The sequence below is a fragment of the Apis cerana genome, linkage group LG1 (genome assembly GCF_029169275.1).
Source record: "Apis cerana isolate GH-2021 linkage group LG1, AcerK_1.0, whole genome shotgun sequence".
NCBI classification, from domain to species: Eukaryota; Metazoa; Arthropoda; class Insecta; order Hymenoptera; family Apidae; genus Apis; species Apis cerana.
Window position 1 is genome coordinate 24,917,826 of NC_083852.1, and position 18,290 is coordinate 24,936,115.

An 18,290-nucleotide genomic window follows, 5' to 3' on the forward strand; every position below is an offset into this window, starting at 1 on the left:
AAATTTAAATAAAAAAAAATCACGTTTAAGTGTTAGGATTGTATATCGTTCATTTTTTTTTTTTTTTAGTCAATTAGGTAGTAAATGAATTGCTTGATGTATATATGCAAGCAACTGTCATGGAACCAGTTAGTGATGTAATGCACATTTATAGATACTCTTTTCATACTCAGTATAGCAGACGCTACTTGAAGTTTCGACGTCTGTCTTTTAGCTCATAATTATTTGCATTTTTTATTAAATTACACAGATATATTTTAAAAATGCAGTTTTTTTATTCGTCGAATTTTATTGATTCGTGTAATTATCATTATGAGGTTCGTGTATTTTGTGTATTTATTTATTTATTTATTGTGTATAATCGTCATTATATATATATATATATATATATATATATCATTATAATATATATATATATATTATTTGTGTCATTGTATTATTTTAATGTTATTATATATTTATTTCATTTTTAATTTTTTAAGGTTCATCGAATAAGTCAGTTAATGAGTGAAAGTCCCGAACCAAAAAGGCCAACTGTACATCATATACCAATTAAATGTGAAAGCCCTACCGAAAAACGACAAATTACTGCGTTACATGCACCGGTACCAGCTCCGCCTGTAGATGACATGAAACCTCAGAATATATCATTTATTGGTAAGAATTCTTTTTTTTTCTTATAAGAACTTTTTTCTTCATTTAAAAACATATCATGTATAAATATTTTCAAGGAATTCATTACATTTATAGTTTTGTTCTCATCCTCTTTTTCTTCATTCATACATGTATTTTAAAGGAAATGATGATGAGCTTACACAAGGTATAAGAGGTTTAAACATCACGTCTGGCAGCCGTACATATAGAATTCCATCACCAACTAGACCTTCAATATCACGTAATTCATTTCAACCTCATCCATCATTAAGAGAAGCTACACCATCTCCATCAGGTACACCAGAAGTAACACCTCTAGATCCAACAGATGCTGGTGAGAAAGGATTTTATATTTGTTTCGACAATGACGCACCGAAAAAACCAAAACCGACTCTCAGAGTGAAAAGAACATCTCCGAAAAAGGTAAGTATATAATGTTTTTTAAATTTTTAGAATTATTTTGGATTAGGAAAAAAACATCAATTTTTTTTTTTTTTTTTTTTTTTTAGGAAAGAAGTGTATCATCGTATGTTGAAAATGAAGATTTTACGATGCGTCCTGATTCGCCTTCTGCTATTGCTATTGATAGACAAAAGCAACTGGAAGCTCAACGAGATTTAGATCGAGAAAAACATCAGATAGATGACAGAGATTTCCAACGACAAGAAATTAGAGATAAAGAAATTCAGAGGGAAGGAGAAAGAGAAAAACAAAGAGAACGACATGAAATCACTGGAGAAAGTCGACAATCTGGAGTCGGTTTAATAATTGGAAATCAATTAGCAAATCCTGATCCTGTAAGATTATATGACAAATATTATTAATTTCATAATTTCTTTTCGTTTTATTTAATTGATATATTCTTATAGAATTCTCTGGATGAAATGGAACGAAAAAAAGAACGTATAATGCTATTGTCATTGCAAAGAAGACAGCAGCAAGAAGAATTGAAAGAAAGAAAGGAAGCAGAAGCTCAAGCTCGACGAGAACAAGAGAAATTAAAAGCAGAAGAAAGAGCTCGTAAAAAAGAAGAAGAAAGGCAACGAAGAGCAGCTATTTTAGAACAACATAAAGTAAAGAAAGCAATTGAAGAGGCAGAAAGAGAAGTGAGTTTTTTTTATAGTTTAATAATTATGATATTTTAATTGAATTAATCACTAGTAAACATCACTATTATTTAGGGTAAGGTTATCGATAAGGAGCTTCTCAATGCAATAAAACCAACAAAATTGCGTAATAAGACTGCGACTCGACCACGACCCAAAACAATTCACGTGGATGCTGGTACAGAATTGGATTCTGGGGCCCTTACGCCAAGTCGTGGAAAAAAGGGTTCTTCTTCTAATTTAAGCACAGGTATGATAATATATTTAACATGATTCGATAGTGACACAATTATTCATTGCAATGATTAGTGTTTCTTGGAGATTAATTATTATCACATAAAGAAGTTGAGGAAGATACAATATGTAATAAAAACAATATCTATATTCTAATATACCATGTATAAAGTGTCTCCAAGATAACAGTTACCACTGCTATCGTATCAAATGTATTCCTTTGTTATAATCTTCTAATAGTAATAATTTCTCAGTGTTGTAATGTAATTGCATTCAGTTTTTGCATGGCAAAAATTCAAATCGGAATTCAAAACTTAATTTTTTTTAGTAACGCCATATTTTTTTCATATTAATTTTTTCATTGTGGTTTTCTTTTGTTTTATGAAATCTCACCCAGTCACAATTCTACAAGCTCAAAATTTTCTCGCCTATACTAGTTTATTTCGTCACTTCAAGACGGAAATTTACATATTACAAATTAATAAAAATCTCATACATTTCCTAGACTCCCATTTGAATAAACTAGATTGGTTAAGAAAATTCGAGCTGATTGTTTTGCACTAACACACTTACTGTAGCGTCGCTGACTTCCCCGACGATGAGGCGAGACTACTACCGAGGCTCGCAGGACAGTCTCACTGCTGCCCATTTCGATGAACGACGTTCCGGCCCTCTTTATCGGGGCGGCAGTCTCAGGGGTATGCACAACACACACTCTCTGACTCGCATAAATATTTAAAACATCATATATATATATATATGTATATTTATATATACATATATATTTGTTAGATTTGCATAAGAAGAAGCATTATAAATATATAAAAAGTTAAACAAATTAAATTATTAAATGTTTTTCTTTTGGTCATTAACATGCTGATTGGAGTGGTTATAACTATATGCTAATTTCTAATATTTAAAATGATGAAATTTTATGACATTACGTTTATGATATTACATTTAATATAAAAAATATGCGCGCACAATATGTTAAATATGTTAAAATATAAGTAGGATTTTTTAAAAACATTGAATGATATATTCAATATTTTCTTCAAAATTATTAATTTTTAACGTGTGAATGATCTATATTATAGCACTTTTCTTTATTTACGATTTTGCATGCTTCAAATTTATTTACTATCCGTTTATTAGTGTAATGTGGTAGCATATTTTTTAAAAATACGTAGTGTTTAGTATCTGATCCTGGAGAGGAACTAACTGATTGTAATAGAGGTACCCTATTTTAGTATCTTCCGTAGATTCACCCGACGATGGTAGAGGTTCCTCGCCTTGTCGAAGTATGAATCAACTTGGCCGACGTGGTTCCTACAAAACATCTAGAGGTGGGTTGATTATTATTTATGGAAAGAATGCCTTAAATCATATTCCTTAAACGTTTGGCTTGATGAAAGTAGACTCGTTGCAGGATGTATCACTGGTATGGGCAGCTACGTATGAATCTTACAATGTTAAATATTTCATTAGCATTTAATTATTCTTCAAATTACCTAAGTAAGGTTACTTAAGGGTATGATTCTTTATTTTTAAGTAGCGCCTTATAGTAGAAATCTTTCAGTTGGAACGCAACATTGTTCTGCACCAACCTGCACCAGCTACCTTGAATTTTTGATGTTCCTAATGGACATGGCTCGTAGTTAGACTCTGCCCCTGATGCAATGACGTACGATTGAAGCATCCCCTACTATTAATCTTTGATCGTACATAGCGTTTGGAATGTAACAAGGTAAACATTGCATTATTGCAGATGTGCAGGAGCCTCAGCAACAGGTTAGAGGCAGGCCTAAATACCCGAGTTACGAAAACTTTAAGGGGAGAAAGTCTAATTCCTTGATGAATTTGTGTGGTAAGAAGCACCAGTGACTTGGAATACGTTTAATCCCCCTTTTATCGTGCAACAATATATTTTACGTGTCCCGTACACTGTTCCAATTTTTTGTAGGCTATATAGCACGTAGTCGCATGGTGGCAGATCGGAGCACAGGTGGCAGTGATATACTTACACGCATACACCAACAGCACATTGTTTATATGTATTCGAAATTCTATCTGCTACGTTTATATTTTGTTCCTTTAATCATGAGCAATACGTAAAATGCTTCTTTTCTTTTATTTTGATTTTAAATTGTATTTTTTCCAGTAGGAAATGGAATTTCGATTTTCATTCACAGGATAACTCATTTGCCGCAGTAGATGAAATTAAGTTGAAGCTTGGTTGGGCTTATTGTTGTACAGCACTGGTTATGGGTACCGATATTTTCAATGTTTTTCAGATTATTGTTGGTGGTTCCAGTTTCCATTTAATAACCTTTCTCACTCTGACTCACATTTAGGTCCTGTATCATACGATTATCCCATCATTTATGTTGAATATGTATTTGTTCTCCTCTCTATTTTTATTTCCAGGTATTATGGTAATACAGCATAGTAAATTCATCTCGGCGATGAGCATTATACTTTTCAATAGAATTCATAAGCGCTGCACGAGTTAATACATTTATTAACATTTATAACAGCATTTAACGAATTATATTATCGTTAGATGAATTTGTTATGCTTTGTCCGCCTAAGATCGCAAAATTATCATTAGTAATCATATATTTTAATACAAATGAATCTGTCCACTGTTTTACGTGTTACAAAATATTAGATAAAATAGTACCCGAGTCAAAAAAGTCAAAATTATTAACAATTTTCAAAATTCCTGATAAATAGTTCCTTAGATCGTCTTAGAATTATGAAAAGCTTCCATTGTTTTGTTTGAACAAATTAGACGATATAGAAACAAAAATACATTTTAATCCTTAATCGTTGTCATATGATATATCAATATTTTCTTAATAAGTTTTTAATTGGACGCAAGCTATGAAGATGGATATTCTTGAAGGTCCTTCGTAAGTCTAACAAGTGACTAATATCTCACAGTCTATATCAGGGACTAACCGATTAGTAATTAATAAAATTGACTCAGTTCAGAATCCTTTTGCTTGGATGGGTATAAATATTTTATACATTGGACTTATCGTTGAAAAATCGTATCTCTTTGTTTCGTGGACGGACACGTACGTTCGAGTCTCTTTTTTTTTTATTTCTATCTTCATATATCGAGCTTGCGTTCGCAGGTTCGAGTAGTGATCAAGACGGTATGATGTGTCGATACACAGATACGGACAGCGGACTAGGCAGAGCCACACCTCCAAGGAGAGCACCAAGTCCAGGAATGGGTAGCATGAGGCATCTTCCGTCGCCATCTGGCCCTGGTTCCTTACCTCCCGGTTTGATGACCAAGAGACGAGTATTCGATGATGGTAGCAGCGACATCAGTAGCACACCAAGTTCAATGATGGACTATAATGGTGAAGAAATTTAATTTTAAATAAAATTTTAATTATTTAATTTTAAAGGAATGGATAATAATACTTTTAAATTAAATAATTATATTTTAATAAAATATATATTGTATAAATTTTATAAAATTTTATTTATAACTTTATTCTTTCTCTTAATAGGTCCAAGATTGTATAAGCAACCGACGACTAAGTCAAACCGTGGTATTATGTTAAATGCTGTGGAGTATTGTGTGTTTCCGGGTACGGTGAATAAAGAAGCGAAAAGAAGAGTTCTGGATGAAATTGCAAAATCAGAAAGCAAACATTTTCTTATTTTATTTCGAGATGCTGGTTGCCAATTCCGGGCTCTCTATTCATACTGCCCAGATAGAGAAGAAGTTTCGAAGTTGTATGGTACTGGACCTAAACAAGTCATTGATAAAATGTTCGATAAATTTTTCAAGTAAGTTCATTATCAAGTTAGATTAAATTTTATTACAAATATATTTCTATGATTTTATTATACACTGCAATATCATCTTATTACACAAGAATATGTGAAAAACATACATAACAACATATGTTCTCTCTAAAACGTAAGTTTCATCAATTACATTAATTATTAAATATAAATAGATGATCTCAAGTGATAGAATAGAGTCTAGAAACTTAGTTTTTATATTTTTTTAAATAATTTAATGTATAGCTTATGATACTTTTGTTATATTTTGTTATAGATGCTTATATATTGCAAATAGAAAATCAAATTTAGAATATAAATAAAATTCGGTGTAATAATTAAATTAATAATATTAATATTTTATATGGAGTATTACTACAAAAATGGTTAAATCTATTTTTGTATGTTTTTTAATATAATAAAAGTCATACGGATATTCTGTACAAATACGATAATTATTATAATATTATTAAATTTTGATAAAAAAAATATATATATGTACTTGCAATTATATTGTACATTTTGACTAAATATAATTCGTTTTATGTGTATAACTTTTTGTTTTTTTCTAGATACAATTCAGGAGCAAAATGTTTCTCGCAAGTACATACAAAGCATCTGACTGTGACCATAGATGCCTTTACGATACACAACAGCCTTTGGCAAGGTAAAAAGGTGAATTTACCGAACAAGAAAGACATGCCTCTCGTCATATAGTTTTACACAAATGTCACATTTTATGCCCTCTGTTGTTCATAGTTACTATTTTAATACAGGCCCATATTAAATTAATGCAAACGTTGCGTTCTTAGTCAATTTTATAAGGACAAATGATTGATGCTGACTCGGTATGGGATGCAATCATTTTCAGCGATTTTTTACGATTGCAAACCAAATTGAAACGGCGTAATGTTACCAAGTATACGTTTCTTTCTTCTCTTTTTTTTTTATAATTTTTTCTATCATTTCTTCTGGTATTTTTTTTCTATTTTATTCTCTTTGTTTTAAGTTAAGTTGTTGGCATCAATTATTGTGTCGTAAATTTACCAATATCTAATTAATAGGAATGGTTTGTTGTCAGTATCTAATATCTTTGCGGACTAACTCGACATGTAACCGTCTTGTAATCGTGTAAGCTGCTGTGTTGTAAATGAAAGTTATGACTGATTGTAAAAGGTATTGATTTTTTTTATAATCGTTTCTTCTTTGTTCATTAAGAGAGAGAGGCAGGGCTTTCATAAATGTCACATGATGAACGTTTTGTCTTTATATTACATAAAATAATTCGCACATATTTTCTCGTTATACGCGTAAATTAAAATTTCTCTTTATTATTATTATTATTATTATTATCATTATTATTATTATTATTATTATTATCATTATTATTATTATTATTATTATTATTATTATCATTATTATTATTATCATTATTATTATTATTATTATTATTATTATTATTATTATTATTATTATTATTATTATTATTATTATAATTATTATTATTATTATTATCATCATCATCATCATCATCATTATAATTATAATTATAATTATAAATATAATTATTATTATTATTATTATTATTATAATTATTATTATTATTATTATTATTATTATTATATGTCTTTTACTGAATACAAATAGAGGATCATTAATTTAAATGTACTTTTGACAGAGTCTATAAAAGGATTCGAATTTTTCAATGTGATTTTTGTATATGATTAATTTCTATTTAACAGAATTTATTTAAAGATGTAAGGAAGAAAGTAAATAAAGTGAAAGACTTGTCTTGCATGAAAATCTATTTCATTCATAGAATTGTAAGTTCTTCCACTTTTATCAAATGAATCGAAGTTTAACATTGTTTCGTATGATCCACTGTAACTGTCTTAAAACTTTCTTTTCATTGTGTATATCATCGTCGAATCCAAATTAATGATTCCTCATTAACCATCAGATTTTTGCAACTGTTGACAGTTGCAGCAGCATACGTAGATAATGTAATTCATTCGTTGAAAAATGTTGGAAAAAACCAACTTACGGATAAATGAGAAAAAAAAAATAATGTGGATTTGTAAATATATAAATTGATTCTGATTAATGAAAAAAAAAAATACCAAATCAGCCTTAAGATCGATCTGGATGTAATTGATGTTGTGCGAGGATGTTTTTTCTTTACAGTGTAGCTACCATTATAATTTATATAATGCCTCGTTGATTTGAATATCTTGCAAATATCTTGAATATGAAGCAAGTTTTTGTGAAGTATGTATTGGTATAAGATTATAAATAAACTTGTAAGGATTTGAGAGAGAAGAGAATGAAATTGTAGAGAAATGTACCAAAAGTAAAAGTTCATTTCTTGAAAGAACAGTAATAATTTTGGTAACTAGTAGGAAGTATCTGAATATATAAAGAGCTGCGAACTGCGTAAAATTTTTGATTGAATTGCTCTTTTTCTTTCCTGCGCGCAATCACATACTTATTCTTATTATGTATCAAATAGTTTGAGATCTTGTAATTGTTTTAAAGATTGTAAGAGGAAAGCAGAAGATGGAATGTAGAAGTATGAAAAGAACAAAAATTTTCATCTATATTCAAAGTTTTTGCTTTATTACTATTAAATAATTTATTTGAACATCCTAGGCCTAAATATTTATAATTGAAATTTGATCATCCACTGTCTGCGTTCCTCACGATCGAGACAAGAGATTCTGGAAAGAGTGTTAATTATTTATTTATAAACGTCTTAGCGTATTATTATAAATTTTAATGAAACGGACTAATTGTTTAACCCGTTCATAAGTTTGATGATTCTCCTTACGAGAATTATTTTGTCAACAGTATGTAGATTCTTTTTCTTTGGATAATAATCGTTTTTTTTTTTTGTTTTTCATTTATTTTCTAGTATATTATTCTCATTTCCTAATGGGAACGTGTCAGTCCAATTTTAAGCGAAATTAAATATGCGGTTTTTACATTGTACATGATGGATAATTAGCATAATAATGTAATAACGGAAGAACTATTTATTGTGCCATAAATTATAAACTGTCCGCTGTTCGTATGGGACTGGCACTAACCTTCCATCTTGACGATTCAATTTTTTTAACATATATACAATTCGATTTTCGTAATATGCCGATAGGACGAATGGATAGAAATTAGATAGAGGTAAAATACAAATTTTGTACAGAAATACGGAGGGTCTATAAATTATAGAATTTGTTCTTGTGTTCTTTATTATTAAATTATGTTTAATATTTAACATATATTATAGCATTTATCGATTTATTCTTTGTTCGATATTTCTATAATGTATTTTTTAGCTTAATGGCTATGTGCATGGAAATGAAAAAATTTATAAGAAAGAGCAGAAAAAAAACAAAAATGTGTTTAGAGGAATAATACGACCCTCCTTATATCTGTAATGGCATAACACAACATGATCGTATTGATTATTCTTAAGTAATTATGCAACATATCGAATTTCATGTTCTTCACGATTAATGATCGCGAAAAATATATTTTTAATTCGCAACGATACGATACTTGGTTCAATCGTCCCTAGATTGTTTTATTATGCGGGGCATATGTCTCATGTAAGGAACATGCAAAAAAAAACTTTAAAAAAGAAAAAATCCGTCGATCGTAGTATCCAAGGGAGTTCATTATATTCTATTCTCGTCTATTGTAAATCTATTGCGTGTATCATCGTAAAAAAATGATAAATAGAGAAATTTTTGCGAGCTTCAGACTCCGAAAATAGTCCGACTTGACAATATTGAATGCGAAAATTAGTAAATGCCATAAAATGAATTATAAGATTTGAAGTCATGATAAAAAGTCTATGATAACAATGAATGAGTAAAAGTGAACGAACAATGAATGAAGATTTATGATTAACAATATAATAGTCACTAATCTTAAGAATCGATGGAAGGATATCGGTTTGTGGAGAAGGGATTGAAAATATAATGGGGAAAAAGTTATAAAAACAAACAATAAAACAGTAAGAGAACGTTCGAAAAAAGGATGTATAACGGTAGTAAAGAAGGAAGATTGCTTATGCTTGATATTTATATTTTTCAAAGCAGAGAAATGTTATTAGTGAGCTGTTGGTAACTGGCGTGATAAACAATGAAACAAAAAACAGAGATACGAAAAAATGGAATATAATATAAAATCGCGCTTACTAATAATAAATGATTACCTTTATGTAATAATCCTTCATTTTTATTGTCACAAATGAAAGAAATGAAAACTGAAAACTTTGTCAAATCATACTTGTTCGATTTATCCATGTCTGTAAATATTATGTTTTTATATATGCATAAATGAAATTATTACTCAATGATATATATTTATTGAGTACGTCAAGTAAAAATTTGGGTCATATTTTACTGTTAACATCTTGCAGCGAATGTCATCAATAAAATTTAATAACCCACTTTGCAATAGACTTTTATTCTTTAATGAATAATATATATTATAATATATATATACATATATACATATATATATGTATATATATAAAAGTGTGTCTTCTTTATCTTAATTGGTTGTATAATGTAAATGTATATATAACTTTTGGAGTACAGAAGAGGGTGAATTAGATGACCATACTTTCTCATTGTTATATATTTTATACACAATAGCGAAGGCGTCATTGTTAATTTTTCTGCATATGTATAATATATTACAATTCAACGAATAAGAAAAATACTAGATATAAATATTAAAATATTCTTGTAAAGAACATTTCTTCCTACATATATACTACGTTTAATTCGTTAAGGGCACTTTATTACAGGGCGCAATATATGACTTTTCTTTCGCTATTAATTATTTTAAATATTAAAATATGTTATTTATTATTACTAAAATAGTACAAAATAATTTTATTTCGTTTATTTTTTTTTTTTTTCTAAAAAATATACGATTTCGATTGAGTACAATTTTTTATTATGCTCCTAATCGAAATCGTTGATTACACTTACATTAATGATAATAAATAGCTTTAAATACTGATGTACAATTCTTTCATGACTTACATAAATGAATTACAATTAGACTATATGGCAGTGATTTTGCTACTTACACGTATATCGTGGCGTTTGTTTTATATATTGAATCTATAATACAATTCGATTTAAATTTGTGCCATAATTTGTTAATGCTTTAAAAAACGTTTCTCAAACTGTGTTTTATAATATTACTATAAAATACTAAAGTTGTAAAAAACATTCCAATAGTAGGTAACAATTTAAATTTACTACGTGATACGTTGATATCTTGATATTGTAATAAATTATAGATTTATATAAAAATTTTTATTTTTATAATGAATTTAAATTAATTTCAAATTATTTTAATTTATTTTGTAAATTATTATTCTCTTATAAAGTTAATTTTCTATATACCTTTTCATCTTAAAGTCGAACTTTGATGAACGTTGTACTTGTTCATGAAGTTGTCAGTGTTCAAAGAATCGTGTAAGTGCGCGGGAAGATAATATTTTTTATTCGTTGTGTTTTAATAAATTGTTTGTGAATATTATTATTAAAATATCTATTGGAATGATAATACAAGTGCAATACATTATTTTTACTTCACATCATCATTGTTTTGAGGTAATTAATAATAAATTTCTTTAAATTTTATATATTGATGAATAGATAAAAAATCTATTATTTTTGATCGATTTGTTTTAGTAGAATAGTAAATTATATAACTTTTTGTTAATTAATTTTAAGATGGATATTTAAATAATTAATTAATAGTATTAATTTAATATTAACTTTTTAAATGTTGTAACGTTAAATGAATTTTCTTAATACATACTAAAAAAGTTCTTTGTTCTTTTCTTTTTTAGTAAAAATTTATTTCAAAAAGATTTAATTAAAATAGGTTAATGTAAAATTTTCTATGTACAAGTAGCAAATATTAACTTATTCTTTTTTTTTTTACATGATGTTCATTGTATCTTTATCTTTTCTCAACTTATTTTTAATATAAATATAATTATCAGATACATATAAAAATACAAAGGATTTTCATTAACATTTTGTAAGAATTTGTTATAGAATAGAAGTTCATAACAGTAAAAACAAGTTTGAGAAACATTGATACAAACTTCATGCATTTGCATGTTAGCATCTTTTGGCTTCGTTTAATCTTATGTCTTAACAATTAGAGAATTTCCCATCATGATATGGCACTTGATCCTGGTGTGAAATCGTATTTGAACACCGTTCATAGAAACCTTTCATTTCATTGTGCATCCTTTGAACAGTCTTTGGAACTAAATTGAATGACTCAGAGGAGTTCACACATTGTACTGATTATCATTGTACTGGGCAGGAGCTCAAGTGAATGTTATGCAATTCATCCATGTCTGTCCAATCCCGTCTCTCTCCCCCTATCATCACATTTCTTATACATCCATTGAAATGATCTCTTGTCATTAATGTTCCTTTTGGTGCAGAGGCTGTAAAATTATCATTTAATTTATAAAGATAGTAAATTCCATTATGTTTTTTCATATTTTATGAATATAAAATCTTTATAATACGTATATATGAATTCAATTAATACTAGATATATAATTTATTATTATATAACAATTTTTATTACAATTTTTGATAGTAAATTATGAATTGATAAGATTAATGAAATTTTACCTGGCAAACCACCAATGTAGAGAGGTCCAGAGATCGTAGAATCCATCATATGATAATTGACGTTAGGTGGAAGGCCATACTTCTGATCCATCTCGTCAACCTTCAATGCCAATTCCTCATCATTATAAACCGCTTGTATTCTGTGCCATCGATTGTCACAGATCGTGTATGGACTAGTAAAACGTTGCTCAGCATATAATGGATTGTTATCTCCCAAATCACCCGACATGATCACTTTGCCATTATTCAGCTCCAATGACAATGAAGGCGAATTGCCGGGTGCCGTTATGGAAAGCAAAACACCTGACAATTCCGATGTTCTAAATTCCAATTGAAGTTCAAGCACTGCACCTAATTCAAAGTTTCTCTCTGTAAAAAAAAAAAAGAGGAATTCAATTTATTAAGTTTCTCGATCTCGTTTTTTTCTATTATAATTATTTTTTGATATCACGTTAACATTTATAATTATACTCCGAATTATATCTTACTGTATATGGCATATGCTTCATCTTGGAAATAAGCTCCACTTTCCACGTTTGGAAAGCATTGTCCAACTTGATAAGCTCTACTCGTGGAACCAACCATATCAAACACGTTTCCATTGATCCTCAATCCTCTGATGCAGCCTTTTAGGGTTTCAAGTTTAACCACAACTTGTTCAGGAATCGGTGTGCCACTTTCAGGTAGACCTCCGATGTACATCATAGAAGCCAGTCCAATCTTTCTTGGTACTTTAATAGTGTGCGGTGTTAGAGAATCCACGAGTAACGTCAATTTCCTTTCATCGTGACTGATCATTACGTGATGCCAGTTACCGTCATTGAACGGCATTTTAAACAATATCTCTTTCTTCTGTTTGCTCTTCACTAAAAGCAAAAGTTGTCCATCCCGTATCACGACCATGAGATAGTGCTTTGGTCTAAGACCCTACAAAACGAAATAAAATATTTTAATCTGAAATATTACACATCATTGAAATACGGAATTGATCTACGAAGTTTAAATTAATATCTTAAAGAAGTTTTACGTACTGGTGTAATGAACAAAAGACCATTTGGATAATACGTTCTGAAATCAAATTCTATGGCGTATTTCTTCTCCCAAAATTTTTTAAAGTTTAAATAAAGTTGAGTGTGGCTATTTGGTTTGTCGCCAAACTTTAGAGCACCAGCTTCCAGAGAATAATACGGTACTTTTTGACATCCTTCCGGTTGTGTCGACATTCCTCTTGATAACGAGGCCGAAGGTGTGTAAGTAGGAGGATCTTTTCCCATACTTGGTCCAGAACGACCGATCAATGCATGCTCGAAACTGATAACTTCGTCGAATCGAATAATACTATAAAGAAAAAGAATTATTCGTATTCATATTCCTTCTTCCTTTCTTTTAAGATCATAGGTCACCATAAAATTTAAATAGATATATTTAACTTACTCGTCGTTAAATATCGCGTCTTTAATGGCACCATACAATGGAGTGGTAGTGGAAATCATTTCGGTATTGTTGATAAGAATGGGTAAACCTCCGAAGAATAATCCTCCGCTCTCTTCAGGAGCTTTAATAGCGGCGCTAGTTGGTAGTTTACCCGCCGTCTGATAAGCATCGTCTATTCGCAACTCGACATCTTTCCGCCTTTTAATTATCGTCACCGAGTGGTATCTTCCATCGTTGAAAGTGTCGTTCGATTTTAAAACGAGCTCTCCTCTCCCGGCGTTCAAGCGCACTTCAACTTGTCCATTCATTATGCACACGGAATAATAACTCTTTTTCTGAAATCGAAACAATAAATCAAGGATCGCTCGTTCGACAAATTTTCACAGTCACCACATTTCATTTATCTTACGTTTGATTCGTCGTTCATGTGTCGTATAAGAGGCATACGTTCTTCTTGTCCTTCAAACGTGGAAAGAAGGAGCACGGCCCTCTCTTGCATCGTTCTAAACGAGAAACTCACCGTGGAGTTTATTTTACGCAGCGTGTATGCTGCATGTTGCAAATAACCGTCTCCGTAAAATCCTACCAACCTCAATGGCTGCAAAAATGAAAATTTACTAACATTATCCACTTCTTCTTCGATTTTCAAAATAAAACTTATGCTTACCTTATTCGTGCAAATAGGCTCAACGCCATAATACTGTTCCGCCATTGGATCATAGCCCACCTCGATTATGATATTGGACATACAGCCGAGGAAAGAAACTTGGGAGGGCAGCATTAACTTATCCGCGCGAAAACTCGGTGGAACACCACCGATGTAATATTTAGCTTGAAGAAAATTGGGAATATCTTCCTTTTTGGGCTGAGTCGCGGGTGCCCCGATTCTCTTATCGTTTTCCCCTACGCTTAAGCTACACTTTTCAATGTTCTTATGCAACTGATAATATCTGAATGCATCCACCTTCGTCCAGTTGCCGGTATTATATTTAAAGTTTGAGGACATTTCCATGCTGACGTTACTACCGTAACCAATCTGCAGAATCACTTTCCCCTCTCGCAGGAATATTATGACGTGTTGATTCTGTAACATCGAATAAAAAAGTAGGACGTTTAATCACGTCCCGTTATAAAATAGAGATCATTCCAAGAAATTACTCGAACGTTACATACGTTGTCCGGGTTGATGGCCAGAAACAGCAAGGCATTCTCGTCGTAAGTCCTGAAGTTAATCGATATTACAAACCGGTATGGATTGTACGGCCCAGAAGAAACTCTGTTTCTCACCGCATATCCCTCTCCGTTAAAACTGTAAACCGTGTCGTCGCTGACATCTTCCACTCTACAACATTGAAGTGGAAAATGGGGGATAAAATCATTTTCAATCACGATGATAGAGAATATCTTTTCTATTATTACCCTTCCACGCACGCCTCGCAAGCCATATCTGGCGCGGTTGTAACAAAGTTCCAAAGACCTATAGGCTTCCCGTCTAAAATGACTTGATGTATACATCCCGGAAGCCCGCTAGACGCCATAAGCTCGGTCCTTCTTCGCTCCGGTCTGGGAATTTTTCCTATCCAGACACGATCTGACGTGGTAATGTCGAAACGACCGTACTCGGAGTTGGTCGAATTCTTCACCACGGGATACCCTCTAGCTGTCGATGCTTGCTTTCGTACGTATAATTTACCTACGTGTCGCACCCTGAAAATTATTTCCAATCGAAAAGAATTTTCTCACGTTACACGCAATACAATTTGTTACACGTACGTTACTTTACCTTTCAGCCTCGATGCGGTACCAGGACTTGTCGTCCTGAATGTCGCTGCTATGTATGATCTCAGGATGCGTAAGAATCCCCGTACCTCCTCCAACGTTCCATACGAATCTCACCTTTCTGTCAACCAGCTCCAGAGCGATGAAGTCATCCTGTAAGTCAAACGTATCGAAACTATTTTGTTTGCTCTGAAATACGAATTCGAAATGCTTACGTTTATGCTGCTCGGCAAATAAAATAGAGAACCTTCCTTCTTCCCTTTTGGAAGCGCGAACGTCATCACGATTGTATTCGTCGATGTTGGCTGCAATGTAGATGGCCTGTACGAACGACTACATTCTTTTCCCTCGGCCGATTTCAAAGAAACGCGAATCTGAAGGGGAGGGATATTTTATTCGAATATTTAGTCTATATATATATATTCTTATTCTGTATATTATTTGACAATATTTAAGAAGTAAGATAACGTGAACGTAATTACTCCGTCAGCGGTGTTTCTAGCTTCGGCAATTTTATCTTTGAGATTCTGCAATTTCGTGGCCAACGTATCGTTCCACTTGTCAAATACGTTCTTCCTTTTCGCGGCAGCATTCGAGAAGCTTATCAATCTCGCGTCTGCTTTTTTCGTGTTGCTAAGCGCTTCCGTCACTGAAATAATTTTCTTTTTTTTAAAGTCACATCGGTTAAGAATAAAGAAGTGTAAACATGGGACGAATGATTCTTACATTTTTCGCTAGCTAGACTAATCTTGGAATCACCTTCCCTCTTCAATTCGTTCAGTTTTGGTTTCAATCTATCGGCAATTCCTTCCTCGTAATCCTCGATAAGTTTCCGCGATATTTTCACGTTCTCTAGTACCATCTCGTTGTCTTTTAATATATTTTCTATATCTTCTCGTACTGAATAAAAGAGGGAAGAGTTTAAAATTTAAAAGCTTGGAAATTTAAGAACGGAATTGTTAGAAAATGTAGAAAGAAATTTTTCTCGGACAAACGGACACTCACATTTCTTACTATCATCTTTCAACTTTTGGAATTTTAGATTAACCTGATTGTCTCTGATTCCAGTGTTGTTCAAAGTATTTTTCAAAAGGGTCACAGCTTCCTTTTGCAATTCCAATTCAACACTCGCCTTTTTTACCAATTCCTCGTGCTGTTTCGCGCGTTCCAACTGTTTGGACGATGCCCTCGACACCTCTTTGGCAATGTCCAACAACGATTTCGAATTGAGCCCGTTGGGAAACGTCTGAAATTATACAGAAAGATGAGCGATCGTGTTACACAGCCACATTCGAATAATCGTCCCTTACCTTGTTGTACGCGTCGTTCGTAATCTCTTTACCTTCCATCGCTGTGATATTCGCGGTTCTTACGTTATCGACGATGTTCTTGTACGCTTGGCTGGCCTTGAGCGGGCTAGCTGCGATGTTTCTTGTCTCGGAAAACAGACTGCTCGGCAGAAACGCCAAGTTGCACTTTATCAAGTTATCGATCGTCAATTACGTAAATTAATAGCGTAAACGGCTAGTATAACGATTATTAATTCGCAACTGCGTTTTAAAATTACAGGATCATTTTGCGAAATACGTACGTATGTATATTCTTTTTCTTTTTTTTTTTTAACATCGCTTTTAAACAGTCAAGCAAATCTCGGCAGAGGGAAAGAACGCGCGACAATTTTCGCGGTTAGAAAAAGAAAATTACTTAACATTTTTTTTCTTGATGACAATGATGCTAGTCGCTTGACTATCTAAATATTAATTAATATCGCGATAAAGTGGATAGGAGGTAAAAGTACGAAGGAATGAAAATAATAAATAATTTCCCCTTACCTGACGTACTGGTCAACGTAGCTCGATAAATTCTTCACGTGTGCAATCGCGGGTATCACGTATGTGTCGTTATATTCGTAATTTAATCTGTACAGCAGTTCCTCCTTCATACCCAATTTATCAAACCAGTATGCTAATTTGTTTCGTAGTTCTGGAAGATCCTGTAATTTAATACATTTCTCCTTTCAGGTATTCCTCGACAGCTAGGCGATATAATTATTTTTACTTGTAATTAATATTAATAATCGAGATAACGCGATCTTTTTTCTTCTTCTTCTTTTTTTTTTTTACGTATCTATAAGGTGTGCGAAAGTGAATAAAAATTCGATATAACGAGACGACGGATAGAAACGTTGGAGGAAAAAACGATTCGATCAATTCCATCGATACCTACTTGAACGTTATTTTGGAAATCGAGGATGAAGCCGCGCGTCTCGTTAGTCAATTTTTCCCCTTCGATAATGGACGAGTTGATGTTATTGCGCAACGCGTTGATCTCGTTGCAATAATCCTTAGCCTCTGAAAACGTTTGATTAATATCGTTGTACAATCCGTCGTACGTGAACAACGTTTCCATCGTCTCCTCTATGATGCTTCTCACGTCGTTCAACTTTATCGAGTATTCTTCCGCTTCGTCTTGAGCGATCGCAAGTGGTTCCGTTGCATCGTACAACGAGTTTGACCAATCGATGGTCTTCTGGGCATCTCTGTTGATTTCCACACGAATATAGAAAAATAGTAATAAGAAATAATGA

General features: G+C 31.8%; 2 protein-coding genes across 37 annotated transcripts in view; one reads left to right on the forward strand and one right to left on the reverse strand.

Annotated features, from left to right (window-relative positions):
• LOC108002108 (patronin) overlaps positions 1-6,979 on the forward strand; it is a 63,991-nt gene extending 57,012 nt beyond the window's left edge. For 16 of the 31 annotated variants that reach the window (XM_017063573.3, XM_062087078.1, XM_017063571.3 and 13 more), the window contains 11 exons: positions 483-657; positions 797-1,077; positions 1,164-1,451; positions 1,524-1,760; positions 1,836-2,010; positions 2,573-2,692; positions 3,245-3,340; positions 3,763-3,861; positions 5,138-5,371; positions 5,525-5,807; positions 6,377-6,979. In XM_017063573.3, the coding sequence (XP_016919062.1) occupies positions 483-657; positions 797-1,077; positions 1,164-1,451; positions 1,524-1,760; positions 1,836-2,010; positions 2,573-2,692; positions 3,245-3,340; positions 3,763-3,861; positions 5,138-5,371; positions 5,525-5,807; positions 6,377-6,521 (2,133 nt within the window). In that variant the 3' untranslated portion in view covers positions 6,522-6,979. The remainder of the gene's footprint in view (positions 1-482; positions 658-796; positions 1,078-1,163; positions 1,452-1,523; positions 1,761-1,835; positions 2,011-2,572; positions 2,693-3,244; positions 3,341-3,762; positions 3,862-5,137; positions 5,372-5,524; positions 5,808-6,376) is intronic. The other 15 variants (XM_017063583.3, XM_062087083.1, XM_017063574.3 and 12 more) reach the window with 14 other exon arrangements.
• A 1,704-nt stretch (positions 6,980-8,683) lies between these two features.
• The window catches only part of LOC108002067 (laminin subunit alpha-1), a 146,119-nt gene continuing 136,512 nt past the window's right edge, over positions 8,684-18,290 (reverse strand). For all 6 annotated transcript variants that reach the window (XM_028668864.2, XM_062087070.1, XM_062087072.1 and 3 more), the window contains 17 exons: positions 17,930-18,242; positions 17,536-17,696; positions 17,014-17,152; positions 16,709-16,949; positions 16,430-16,603; positions 16,186-16,352; positions 15,919-16,077; positions 15,708-15,856; positions 15,344-15,631; positions 15,098-15,266; positions 14,592-15,008; positions 14,334-14,522; positions 13,925-14,259; positions 13,522-13,828; positions 12,979-13,417; positions 12,491-12,859; positions 8,684-12,297 (listed from right to left, as the gene is read on the reverse strand). In XM_028668864.2, coding sequence (XP_028524665.2) covers positions 12,155-12,297; positions 12,491-12,859; positions 12,979-13,417; positions 13,522-13,828; positions 13,925-14,259; positions 14,334-14,522; positions 14,592-15,008; positions 15,098-15,266; positions 15,344-15,631; positions 15,708-15,856; positions 15,919-16,077; positions 16,186-16,352; positions 16,430-16,603; positions 16,709-16,949; positions 17,014-17,152; positions 17,536-17,696; positions 17,930-18,242 — 4,159 coding nt within the window. In that variant the 3' untranslated portion in view covers positions 8,684-12,154. The remainder of the gene's footprint in view (positions 12,298-12,490; positions 12,860-12,978; positions 13,418-13,521; positions 13,829-13,924; positions 14,260-14,333; positions 14,523-14,591; positions 15,009-15,097; positions 15,267-15,343; positions 15,632-15,707; positions 15,857-15,918; positions 16,078-16,185; positions 16,353-16,429; positions 16,604-16,708; positions 16,950-17,013; positions 17,153-17,535; positions 17,697-17,929; positions 18,243-18,290) is intronic.